The 13,657-nt window shown below is 42.3% G+C and overlaps 1 protein-coding gene across 4 annotated transcripts in view; it reads left to right on the plus strand.

Annotated features, from left to right (window-relative positions):
• Window positions 1–13,657, plus strand: part of TMEM131L (transmembrane 131 like) — a 172,376-nt gene that overhangs the window by 146,490 nt on the left and 12,229 nt on the right. For all 4 annotated transcript variants that reach the window (XM_053583183.1, XM_053583193.1, XM_053583202.1 and 1 more), the window contains 3 exons: window positions 8,060–8,184; window positions 10,794–10,957; window positions 12,347–12,532. In XM_053583183.1, the coding sequence (XP_053439158.1) occupies window positions 8,060–8,184; window positions 10,794–10,957; window positions 12,347–12,532 (475 nt within the window). The remainder of the gene's footprint in view (window positions 1–8,059; window positions 8,185–10,793; window positions 10,958–12,346; window positions 12,533–13,657) is intronic.

Here is a 13,657-nt window from a genome sequence, read left to right on the forward strand (position 1 = left end):
AATTTTAAAACTTTAACAAAGTAAAAATAGTATAATGTGCAAAACACAGGAAGCAGGATTGAGAAGTAGGTCAAAATAAATTTTGGGTTTTATCTTTCTTGGTAGAATGCCAGCTATGTAAAGTGAAACATGTAGTTTAAAAAGATTATAATGTAAGAAAATATTTCTTCCAGTCTTTTTCCTAAACTCAGATCCTTAAGGAATTAATATATCACGTGTAGAAGAAACAATTACTCAAAAGTTGGCAGTTCCCTTGGTTCTACTTTAGTGTATTGAAATTCATATAAAACCGAGCCATACATTTTTATTTAAAAATTATATACAGTCCCAGTGTTATAAATTATTCCTATCATCTGTTCTGTCATCCTTAACATGTATGTATGCTCATAGAAAAATATTTAAAAATAGGTTCGTGAAATTAGTTATTTGTGAGTGGTAGGATTTTGGATGATTTCTTTTTCCTTTCTTAATGTTGCTCTGTTTTGCTTAAACTTTATAACAGTATGAATTTTTTGTTTAAAGAAAATAGAAGTGATATAAAACAAGTATGTCACAGGTGTTTCAAACTAAGAATTTGCAGTGTATTCAGAAAGGCAAGATACTTCTGTGTGGTCAAGCACCAAGGTTAATGTACAGTAGGGGGATTTCAAAGACTAAAAATTGAACTTGAGCTGCAGTGGTCATGGAAAGCTCCTGGAGGAGGTGGGAGGCACCGAGAAACAGCCACTTGTTGGAAAATAGTGGGAGGGAAGAGTCAAAGTCTCACCAGACTGGGAAGGCCCTTGAATGTTGAATAAAAGTTTAGACTTGGCTGGTGTGGTGGCTCATGACTGTAATCCTAGCATTCCGAGAAGCCAAGGTAGGTGGATTGAGTTAGCTCAGGAGTTTGAGACCAGCTTGAGCAAGAGCGAGACTCTGTCTCTACTAAAAAATAGAAAAACTAGCCAGGGCTTGTGGTAGGTGCCTGTAGTCCAAGTACTTGGAAGGCTGAGGCAAGAGAATCACTTGAGCCCAAGAGTTTGAGGTTAATATGAGCTATGATGCCACCACACTCTGCAGAAAATGACAAAGTGAGACTCTGTTTAAAAAAAGAAAACAAAAAAAGTTTAGACTTTATTCACTGGATTTCTTCTTTTTATTATTATTTATTTTTTTTTTTATTAAATCATAGCTGTGTACATTGATATATTCATGGGGCATCATTCACTAGCTTCACAGACCGTTTACCAAGTTTCACATATACCCTTGTAAGATGCACCGCTGGTGTAATCCCACTAATCCCCTTCCCTCTACCCACCTCCCCCCAATTCACTGGATTTTGATGGGAAACATGGTGACAGAGGTAAGAGTAAGGTGGTGGTGCCTGCAGAGAACTGGAGAAAGGTCGCCTGCTGGGGAATTGCAGAATCAAAACGTTTAAAAGCACATTTGTTCAAAGAAAAAGTTGTTTTGGAGGATTTGGCCTGAGGGTTGCCACTTTGGAGACCTTGTGCTCAAATCTTGGAGAGCTATGGAAGGTTCCTAAATTGAGGGGGTGGGACGGGAGGGAAGTTGGTGGGTGGTTAACAAATTAGAAGCAGCCTATAGGCTGTGATCTTTTCTAGAAAATATCCGCTGGATATTTTCTAGTTCAGTTTTGCGAAGTCTGGCAGGATGCCTGCTACTTGGAACCAGTGTGGTGGTTTAGTAAATGCTTCAATGAATGGGAGAATAGTTCAGTTTTGAAAGATCAGCTTGAGTGTTGGAGACTGAGTTGGAGAAGAAAGGTGGGTACCAGCTCTTTGCTAACAAGGATGCTGCTGCCCTGGCAGGAGGTGTGACGTAATCAAGGCCTATATTTGGGTGGGAGCTGAAGTAAAGGATAGGAAAAGTAAATAAGAGACAGAAGAAAACCCATCAGGACTTCATAAAGGAGAGGAATCATCTTTTTTTTTCTTTACATAGCCATTTATAAATGACAGCTCAGGTAATTAGAAGTGGGGGATTCTGACGTAAGTGGCGAGCTTGCTCTTCTATCATCATAGCAATGTCATAGCGTAGTTACGAGCATGGGCTTCATAGCTGGACTTCCTGGGTTGGAATAACAGTATACCCACCTCACAGGGTTGCGAGGATTAATTGCTTTAGAATGGCAGCACTTACTAAGTACCAACAGGTAGATAGTAAGTCCCAAAGAGTGACAGGATGACGAGCTTACCGGCAGAGAAGGCTGGCTGGACTTTGAAGTGATACATGCGTACACAGAAGGAGGTAGAGAAGTTGAGTGTCCTTGATGAGTCCGGCCTGGAGTTTGAGATTTTGGAGTTATCCCTATGGTGGTTAGATGTGAATTCCCTGAGTGGTGTGTAAAGGGAAGACCAGGGGCCCAAGCCTGAACATGGAGGGGGGGTGAAGCAGTGTTGAATTTGCAGAAGGGCTGTGAGGGTTCAGCAGATACCACACAAAAAAAGGCCTAAAGATGAGGCTAGGGCATGCTTTCAAGAGCAGATATGGAGTCAGTGAATTTGGATAGTAGAGTTGGGATGTTACTAGTTGAACCTAACATTCTTTGATGGGGGCTTTGGGGACTTACCTGTTGGCCTGCACAGAAATGGAAACCTCCTCTGAGATGTACCGACTCCATAGCCACATGGCCTTGTGTTCTGGGAGGGCGAACAATTACCCCAAGGTCTCCTCAGCCCAAGATGGCCCTCAGGGGCACTGGTGCTGCCCCTGGCTCCTGTCTGCTGCTTGCGTGGGCACCATTTCAGGCTCTGCCCCCTGCCCTGAAGTATTCCCTGGTTCTCTGTGTCAGACTTAGTTGGGCCCTCAGTGATGGCAGTTTTCTTAATTTATTCAAGTCATTTCTGTGTCTTCACCATTAGATCTTTGAGGGCATGGGCCTTGCCTTTGAACTCTTACTGCCAGAGTTCAGACAGTTCTTGCACTTGGTCCACTAGTTATATAAGGTCCTTGCTCTTCGGTCTGTGACCTGTGGGTAGGACAGATATCTGCACCTAGCAGTGGCAGCTGGCTCTGCAGGAAGCATGCCTGTCCGAGGGATTTGGAGGACTCCGGCAGAACCATGTGGTGTCACCCAATCACCCAAGGTGGATTCTCGGTGCAGATTAGGGTCTGTGGTTTGTTATTCCTTTGGTGTCTCTGTGACTCACTCCTTGTTTTGTAGAACTGTTCATTGTTCATTTGGAGAAAGTCGTACTCAATAAGCACATTCCCAAGTGCAGTGCCCAGTGTTTGTTTTTCTTGCACATTCTTAGGGCTAACTTTGCAGCTTAGAAAGTTGTATAAATCTTTTTATGTAGTACACCAGGAGCATTGCTCTAGATTTACTGGCAAGGAAGGCTGAAGCCCAAGTTTGGAATCCACAAACTAAATTTTAGCCTTAACTTTTTATTTTCCTTCAAGCAGACTTTTTTTTCCTTAGAAAAGTAATTCATGATTATCATAAAAACTAGGGGAGAAACTTTGTTTTTGGTGGTTTCATAACATTCCATCATTTAGCTGTGCCACAATTTAAATCATTCTCTTGCCATTGGACATTAAGTTTGTTTCCAACATTTTACTTCCATAAATAACTCTATGTGAACGGTTCTGTTCCTAGCTTTTGCCTGTATACCTGATATATCCTTGTTATAGATGCCAAGGAGTAGAATTAAAGGGCATCAGCTATTGAAGACTGCTGCCAGTTTGCTTTCCACAAAGTTGGTGCCCGTTTATGTTGGGTCCCTCTGAAAGCTTTGGGACAGACTGTGTTGTAGCCTATTGTTTCTTTTCTTTTCTTTTCTTTTTTTGAGACAGAGTCTCAGTAGGTTTTTTGGAGAGTACCGTAACATCATCATAGCTCACAGCAACCTCAAACTCTTGGGCTCAAGTGATCCTCTTGCCTCAGCCTCCCAAGTAGCTGGAACTATAGGCACCCACCACAATGCCTGGCTAGTTTTCTATTTTTTAGTAGAGATAGGGTCTTGCTCTTGCTGAGGCTGGTCTTGAACTCCTGAGCTGAAGCAGTCCACCTGCCTCAGCCTCCCAGAGTGCTAGGATTACAGTTGTCAGCCACCATGCTCAGCCATAGCCCGTTATTTCACTTTTTTTTTTTTTTTTATTGTTGGGGATTCATTGAGGGTACAATAAGCCAGGTTACACTGATTGCATTTGTTAGGTAAAGTCCCTCTTGCAATCATGTCTTGCCCCCGGAAAGTGTAAGAAACATAGTTGACAGTGTCCTTTCTGATTCACTAGTGCAAGATTCAACTTGATCAGCTTACTGATGTTGCTGGTGGGGGTGGGGGGGGACTTTATTTGTTTTCATCTGTGCAGGTTTTATGTTTCTTGATTTTTGTGTATCTCAAAACTTTGGGAGTGTTGGTTTCATTCTTCTCACCAGCATCAGTTGTTTGCAAAATCTTGGTCAGTGTGTAGCTGAATACTTTTGACAAACAGAAGAAAGTAAAACTACTCATCTAAAATCATACTGCTGAAAGGAAAAAATTCTGTACATTAAGAAGTAAATATCAAAAAAAAAGAAAAAAGAGGTAAATATCTAACCCAGTGCTGCGTCTATTGCTCTGAGGTAGACACCGGTTAACAGGACCCAGCTTCCTCAGCTGCTGGCATTTTCAGGCATAAACCTTTGTCATAAACACATTTTTGTTTTCTAAAGCCAAAATGGAAAAATGAGATAGAAGCTAGTTTCATTTGTCTTTTCTAAAAGCATTATTTTATTATGAAATGTTTTGGATGAGCTCTTTGTGGGTTTTGGTTTTTTTTTTGCCTTTTATATTTCTTTGTTTCTCTTTGTTTCTCTCTCTCTCTGTCTTTCTCTCTTCCTTCCTTCCCTTTCTTCCCTTTCTTCCCTTTCTTTCTTTCTTTTTTTTTTTAAATACAGAGTTTTACCCATTTTGCCTAGCTAGAGTGCAGTGGTATCCTCATAGCTCACTACAGCTTCCAACTGCTGGGCTCAAGCAATCTTCTGGCCTCAGCCTTTTAAGTAGCTGGGACTACAGGTGCATGCCACCACACCCAGCTAGTTTTTTATGTTTTTGGTAGAGACGAGGGTCTCACTCTTGCTCAGGCTGATCTTGAACTCCTGAGCTCAAGTCATCCTCCCTCTGTAGCCTCCCACAGTGCTAGGATTATAGGTGTGAGCCCCATGCCTGGCTTGTATTTCTTCTGTGAACTTGTTTTTCTGTGTCCTTTGCCAAGTTTCGAATGTTAGTGTTCTTCTTTCTTACTTTCTGTAAGAGCACTTTATATGTCAGTAGTATTAACTCTTTGTCCAGCACATACTGTGTATCACAGTTTTTTCCTGGTTTTGCCCTTTCCCTGCATGCCCTTGCATGATCTGTAGTTTCTCTTCTTTGACTTCTTCCTTTGCATTTAATAAAGCTTAGGAATCTTTCTTTACCTTACCATCAATTAAATCATCACCTCTATCAGGGTGAACTTAGCTGGTTCAATAGTTATGGTGATTATAACTAAGTCTCATATAAACTGCTTACTATGTGCCAGGTAATTTAATCCTCACAGAAAACCGAAACAAAGAGCCAGAGTAATTTGCCCAGGATCACCCAGCTCGTCATCAGAGAGTGAGATTCAAACCTGGCAGTGAAGCCTCAGAGCCTGTGGTCTTCGTTGCAGCTCGGTGGGACTCAGTGTCCTTGTTAGGCCCAGCTGTGCCAGAAAGCAAAGAGCCAGACTGACCTTTCCCCTTTCTGGGTTTCTTGACAAGCCTGTGGCTTTGGTTCTCGGGTTCACTTTGTCCTCTCCATCCCCCACCACCTCCGCTGCAGGCTTGTTCTCTTTCAGCCCCATTGCTCAGATCCTTCCTCGCTGCCTGTTGCTTTGATGATGCTCCACAGGCAGAGGTCTTGGGTTGGGTTTTCATTCCTTGCTACGTCTTTTATCCTTTTGCTTTCTCACCGGTAGCTTTGTCCTGTCACACCTGCTGTGTTGCTCATGGGCCTTGTTTCTTGGTCATTCCACTTAACGCCTCTGGGTCCAGCTTGCCCAGCACTTTCCTTGCTTTTCTGATAATCACGGAGAATTCTGGCTGGCTTCTGGCTGTCGTGGTCCACCTCTCAGTAGTCCGTGTGGAGGACCCACATCCTCAACCTCTTGCTTCTGTGTGCTGACTGTTCTAGCTGGTGAATTTGAGAAAGGCAGCTAAGTGTCAGCCTGACTGCTGGCCAGCTCATGTTATCTTTGACCCCACTTAGAGATGGATCCTGTATTTGTACCTGATTTTGGAGGGATGGAAAGGCTCATGTACTTGCTGTGTTCACAAACCTTTGTTGGCCCTTGAGTGTCAGGGGAGGAGAAGGGAAAACTCCTACAACCCCAGTGAGAAATACACAAAGGAGCAGCCCATGAATAAATCCGTGTGTGTGTGTAACATTTAGCATCGGATCATGAGTCTGGGTCCTTCCTGTGTCTGTTTAGCATCAACTCAAGCAATTGGCATAAAGTCCTATAGTCAGGGCTTCGTATATTTCACTTGTCAGGTTTTTAAAATACCTTCAGAATCAGAAAAAAATTAATACATACTTACGGGGAGAGAATTAAAGGAGTATAAAGAAGAATCAAAAATTCCATAATCCCCCTGCTTATACAGCCACACTTTCATTTTATTTCTTGTGTTTGCTGTGATGTGCATGTTGCTTTAATAGCTACACAAGGATTGTTTTCTTCTTCTCCTTCCAAGTCATATGTGTTAGTCAAGTATATGTTAGAACTTCATGGATTCTTACTCTGATTTCTGGATCAACCTTCTGAAAAAGAAGATGAAATTAGCCAAATGTTTACTTTTCATGAACTGTGATTCCCTTCCAAGGTCGGTAGGAAGAAGACTCCCTGGACTAGACATTTGCCTATGGGTGGTCCCTGGAGAAGATGTTTTCCTATTTATTTATTTATTTGCAGTTTTGACTGGGGCCGGGCTTGAACCCGCCACCCCCAGTATATGGGGCCGGCGCCCTACTCCTTGAGCCACAGATGCCACCCCAAGACATTTTCCTCTTGAAAAGGCCTAACATCTTTAGAAATATGTCTTTTAAGTCCTTGAGTCTCGTGTGAACTCCTGTCTGTTGACAGTGTCTCTGCTTTAAGGGGGCAGTGTGTGGAAGGAAAAGAAGCAGTAAGTATTAGAAGATGTTAGAGACGTTAGCTGTTTTAAAATTTCAAAAAGCAAGGAGAATCCATCTCCCCTTGAGTCTGTTAATAGGCCATGCATGACATTAATAGAGGAAAAAGTCCAGATTTAGAAAACCATACATATTTAATACACATTTCTATAACTTATATATATGAGTATACATCTCATGCAGAATTAAGTTTTTCAAAACCACATTTAAAAACATCAAGCAGCCGGGCATAGTGGGTCACACCTATAATCTTAACCCTTAGGGAGGCCATGGCAGGGGGATTTTTGAGCCCAGGAGTTTGACTTTGCAGCAAGCTGTGATCAACCCACCACATGCTAGTCTGGATGACAGAGTAAGACCCTCTCTCTCCAAAAAAACCATCAAATTTATTCTTGCCTTATTTACCCAAGAAGGTTACATTAGTTTGGAGCATTCTGTGGAGATTTGGTTGTTCTAAAGTTCATCTGTAAACAGATGGAGACATAAATACACAATGTGCTCCTAAGTTGAGTTTTTACCTGATTTTTTTTCAGTAGTACAATAATTCGTGGGAGTTGCACATACCAAATTAACAGGTGAAGGTGGGAGGATTTACTGCTGAAAACGTTAACAGCAAGCTGACCATAAATTGCTAGCAGATGTTTTTCCTTTTAGCCCCGCAGGAATTTTATAGGCAACAATTCTTTTTTTCTTTTCTTTCTGTGGAGCTTGAGGGAAGTAGAGCAAGGAGGGAAATGAAAACAAACCAGAGATGGAGAAACATGTCTCGGTTTTCAGCAACACTGGGACCGTCCGGAATGCAGATGGAATTTGTCTTCAAAAGTTAAAAAAAAAAGTTATAAGTTTTAAGTTATAAGTCATAAGTTTTTATTTATGTTTACGCAGTATAAACCACTACACATTTTCTTTTTCCTCTTTAGCAAGAAGATCCTTATAGGAAGAAGAAGCTTCAGGAGAAAAAAGAAGGAAATTTACAAAATTTAAATTGGAATAAAAGTCGAACATGTAGAAAAAACAAGAAAAGGGGTATCGCTCAGGTCCCAAGGTGTGTAATTTTTATAATTTTGATCTGTTTTTCACTTAATAATGTTTTGTTTAGTTCTTACCTTTTATTTGTGTATTTCTGGTAATGTTGGCTTCAGATGAGAGTATAGAATAGATGCTTGTATTTTGACATTAAAATATATTTGTAAAATTAAAATGTCCCCATTATGTTTGTATTTTGCTAAAAATACCTTAAAGTGACTCAAGTTTTAAATTTTTTCCTTGATAAAATGCTAAAAGTTCTGGGAGGTTTTAGTGAAAAAGCATAAGCAAGCGTATCCAGACTTTTTTCTTTCCTGGCACACATTGGAAGAATAAGACTTGTCATGAAATTCACAGACACTAAGGAGAGCTGATGGGCAAAAGAAAAAGCCCATACATACTTTTCATGATCTCCAACACTGCTGATAAGCGAAATAGTCTTCAGACAATCTGCATGTGCTTGAGAGCTGCAGGTTGGACACTCCTGGCTGCCTCCACGGGAACCCTTCATTCTGCCTGTGAAGTGCAGGAGCATTTGTGGAGCAGGAACTAGAGAAAACCACTGGATACAGTTAGGCCTCCTGTTCTTAGTTTAGCCACTGACCTACCTGGGCTATCTGGGGTCATAACATGCAGTAGAATTGGAGAATAAAGAAGGTTATAACTCAGGCAAACTTCGCTTCAGTCCTGCCATAAGTTTCTCAGCTTGAGGATTTTTTTCATGGGTATCAATAATGTATACAAATATCCCAAAACACACCCACCCCCAGGTGGCATATAGCCTCCAAGTTTTGATTTCTTAGTTAGGCTTCCAACATCACGTACATACTCTGTCACACACACAGAGACACACATGTGCGCCGGGCCCCCAGAAGAGACATGTTCCCCTGCCTTTGCCTCCCAGGGTCTGTGGACGGAGCCTTTCAGGTCTCCCATGCACTGAAGAGCCAACCCCCTTCCAGGGCCCTGGTCTCATGCAGGAGGTGGGAGTACCATCACCCCCCCCCACACACACACACACCCTTCTGAGGTCTCCTGAGTGTGCATTAACATGTAAATGAACAGTGAGGCCTGTTTCCTGTTCGTAACCCCCAGCCCCACCAGCCACTCAGACTTTTTCTTCTTTTGAATTCTGGCGTCTAGGGATTTCTCTTTCTTGTGAACTCTGCTACATATTTAAATGTATTTAAATTTTTCTCTGGCAGTTCAGATTTGCAGGGGAAGAGAGGAGTTCTACCTTGCTGCTGTTCAGCTTCCTACTGGGCCAGGCACAATGGTGCTGTTTAGGGGTCTGCTCTGGGCCCCTGGGGGGAGTTGCTGTCTTGAGCTCAGAGCCAGTGGGTTAGTGTATGACGTGCTCGCCAGCGATTCTCATGTGCACTCACTGGTTAATGGTCAGGCAACCATAAAATGCACACAGGAAACAATATACATATCCATTATTACTTTATCGTTAACACTAAAATCTAACGATTGACAGGTAATTTTCCTTATTGCCTGGACTATGTAGACTAAATTATTGGAAAGCACCAAGGCGCAGTATTCTGTAGAAAGGAAAAGTCAGACCTACTTATATTCATTTATATTACATGTGTTTCCATAAACATGGGATTTGACTATGAGGTCACTTAAAAGTATTCTATTTTCCTAATAATGAACATACAGAAAGACATAAAATTAGAATGGAATTTCACTAATTAAATGTTAGCATACATTTTTGAAAGCAGACTTCTGACACTTTGAAGAAATAATGAAGTTGTTGAAAGTAACTCTCTTGTAGCCTGTAGCTAATCTTGTTTTGCATCGTGGTGCTTAGGAAGTGGGTTGTTATTGAATTGTCTATTTTCTTGGCTCTTGTATCTGTCTATATATATATATTTTTTTTACCTTGATTAGAAATAAGTAAAATCATCCAATACTTCTCACATATTTGCTCTTCTTACCTGCCATCCTATGAACCTAATATTTAGATAATTGTGAAATATCATCTAGTTACTTCTGTAGTATTTTCTACATTTCTATATTGCTGTTTATGGAATTTTATTATAGGCTCATCCTTGAGTTAGTTCATGGTCTCATAAGTGCGGTACTGTCCAACTTAAATCCTCAGGAGAAGAACTTTATTCTTCCTTGTAGCTATTGCACCTTTCAGAATACATGGCACATGGTGGTCACCACTCCTATTTGAGGAGTCTTTGCTAAATGAAGGGATAAAAATGGATTTAAATTATCACTGAGTACCTTCCGCCAGAGACCAAGGAGCAAGTTCATCTATTACACTAACAAGGAAAATAAGCCACGAGTTCTGAGTTCTGGTCCTGGACCTGCCTCTTGTCATGTGACATTAGGTGACCTTACAGTGTCTTATTCCTTTCACTGTTAACCTATGCAAATAGATCAGATGAGCTCCCAATGAATTCCGGTCCAAAAGTGGCATGATCTTTTTCTTACATAGCATTGGCATCCCTTCCTGCTCATCATATTCTTCCCCGAAACCCTAAGAGAGAAAGCCACAGGTTGTCCCAGGTTCATATTTTCACTCTGATAATTCTCACGGAAAGGAAGTCTGTATGTATACATGACAAAATATGCATGTGATTTTTTTTTTTTTTCTTGTGGCTCTTCCAGGCCTTCTGAACCAAGTGAACTAAAGCTTATGTGCAGTGACTTGGAGAAGTCTGAGCTGAGCGGCGACGTTGATGTGAGAAACTGGTGTATACAGGAAAACACTAGGGAGAGCTGTAAAGATGCTGAAGTTGCAAGCAGCTTGCCTGCTGGGCAGAGCGAGGCAGGTGTGTAATGATAGTGAGCTACGAATGGTCTGCTGTGGGAATACCTCCGTGTTCTCTCTTTACAGGCACCTTAGCTAATTAGAGCCCAATCGGAAACTCATCAGGGTGAGACCAGGAAGCTAAGATTCTTTTGAGCTTGAGTAGGCCTCTGGTGTCCCCCTTGCAAAAAAATCTGGCGGTTGGTTGCTGTCCTCATGCATGTTGCTGAGGGAATAGTAGTTGCTGGCTCCACACAAGAGCCCCTCCGTGAAAGAGGGGAGAGACAATGCTACTCTTGACCCAAGTCAAGTGATTTCTGCAGAGCAGCCCAGCTAGGGTAGGGCAGCAGCCTAGGACTGCTGGGCAGTGTAGGAGACAGAGTGGGCATCCAATGCTAGGTCTAGGGTCGGGTGCAGGATAGCAAGGGGGCTGAAGTTGGCAGTACATGTCGGGTACAGAGTGGGCATCCAATGCTAGGTCTAGGGTCGGGTGCAGGATAGCAAGGGGGCTGAAGTTGGCAGTACATGTCGGGTACAGAGGTTTGTGATCCTCTCAGTCAACGCCCACTTTCCCCAGACACATGCCCCACATGAGTGCACACAGCCAGCAAAGTTTACTCATTTTTACCTCTGCCCTGTAGTGTTTATTCCCTTGACACATATGTTGCTTTTTATTCTTATTGGAGATTCTTCTCACCTACACATAAATAATATTTTGAAACTCCTAGTGGACAGCTTAATAAAAGAGGGGGAGAAAATTATCTACAAATATCCATCCCAACAGAGTATCTTCGTTTTCATGATGGAAGTTGTGTGTTATTTCTAGAACCATTTTTAAGTTACAGTTTTAATCGGTGTTGATCATCTTAGCCCCTAATTGCTCATGCCATAGGTGGAGACAGCCCAAACCCTACTATTTCCTAACGTGCCACCATTAGTTCCTCCTTTATTCTTGCTAGGTGAGCAGAGGTCGCTGACCCTCAAGCCAAACCTTGTCTTTCTCCTATTTGCCCTCTCCTTTTCTTAAAAATGGTATCTAGGCCAGGCAAGGTGACTCACGCCTGTAATCCTAGTACTTTGGGAGGCTGAGGCAGGTGGATTGCTTGACCTTAGGAGTTCAAAACCAGCCTGAGCAAGAGCGAGACCTCACCTCAACTAAAACATAGAAAAACTAGCCAGGTTTTGTGGTAGGCGCCTGTAGTCCCAGCTGCTGGGGAGGCTGAGGCAAGAGGATCACTCAAGTCCAGGAGTTTGAAGTTGCTGTGAGCTATGATGATGCTACGACACTCTACCCAAGGTGACAGAGTTAAAACTCTGTCTCAAAAATGAATAAAAATTAAAAAAAAATTTTTAAATGGTAGGTAGTTGACACTTTAAGTGATACATGGCTGCTCTCTCTCATCTCCTCCAGAGGGTTACTACCAGAAACCTGAGAAGAAATGTGTGGACAAGTTTTGCTCAGATTCCAGCTCCGACTGTGGGAGCTCCTCAGGCAGTGTGCGTGCCAGCCGGGGCAGCTGGGGGAGCTGGAGCAGTGCCAGCAGCTCCGATGGGGACAAGAAGGCTACAGTGGACACCCAGCATTTCCTGCCAGCTGGTGAGTCTGGGCAGAGATCCTGGCACTGTCGAGTGGCCTGTTTGTCCTCCTAAGTGTCTGGTACACGATCTAGATCTGCCTTCCGGCCCCTAGGGAACAGATGGGCCTGTGGGCTGAGACTTCACTTTGGACTTCATTCACTTTCTTTTTCTTTCCACTCTTCGGCCTCTTTCTTTCTCTTCATCATCATTGTCATTTTTATTTAGCATCTGTCTTTGACACAGTTGAAGGAGTATCCACGCTATGCCCATCTAGCAGTAACTGTCCATTCTTCCCTCCCTGTAGCCCCGGGTAACCACCCTTCTGTAATACTTTCTGTCTGTGGATCGGCCTGCTCTAGACATATCAGATAAATAGGCTTGTTCAGCATGATTATCTTTTTTGTGACTACATAATTTTGGTTAGCATAATGTCCTCAAGGTTCATTATCAGGATTTTTCTTTCTTTTTTGAGACAGAGTCTTACTTTGTTGCCCTCAGTAGAGTGCTGTGGTATCACAGCTCACAGCAACCTCAGATTCTTGGGCTTAAGCCATTCTTTTGCCTCAGCCTCCCAAGTAGCTGGCATGGTAGGCACCCGCCACAATGCCTGGCTATTGTTTGTTGCAGTTGTCATTGTTATTTTAGCAAGGTGGGGCAGCCAGCCCTGGTGTATATGGCTGGTGCTGTAACCACAGTGCTATAGGTGCCAAACCAGGATTTTTCTTCCTTTTTAAGGCTAAATAATATTGTATTGTATGCATAAACCACGTGTAGCTTATCCATTTATCCATGGATGGACACTTGGATTGCTTCCACCTTTAGCTGTTATGAATAATGCTGCTGTTGGCAACACTGGCCCTCTCTTATTTTTGAAAAATTTAGTGGTTCAGAAGCACTTGTATAAAGAAGCATCTATATTTCTCACCCCAAATTAACAGTTCTTAATTTTGTCACAATTGCTCTTTTTTTTTCTTAAGGAAAAAGTACTTTATCATGTGTCAGCTCCCCCACCCCAAAAGCATCACTGCCTAAATTTGATGTGTTCCCTTCCAGTCCATATTTGTTTGGCATTCATATATCCATCAAGAAAATACAGAATTATTAGTTTTTAACTTACACGATGGAGTCATAATTCAGTATGGCA

Source organism: Nycticebus coucang, chromosome 1 (assembly GCF_027406575.1).
Source record: "Nycticebus coucang isolate mNycCou1 chromosome 1, mNycCou1.pri, whole genome shotgun sequence".
Classification (NCBI taxonomy): domain Eukaryota; kingdom Metazoa; phylum Chordata; class Mammalia; order Primates; family Lorisidae; genus Nycticebus; species Nycticebus coucang.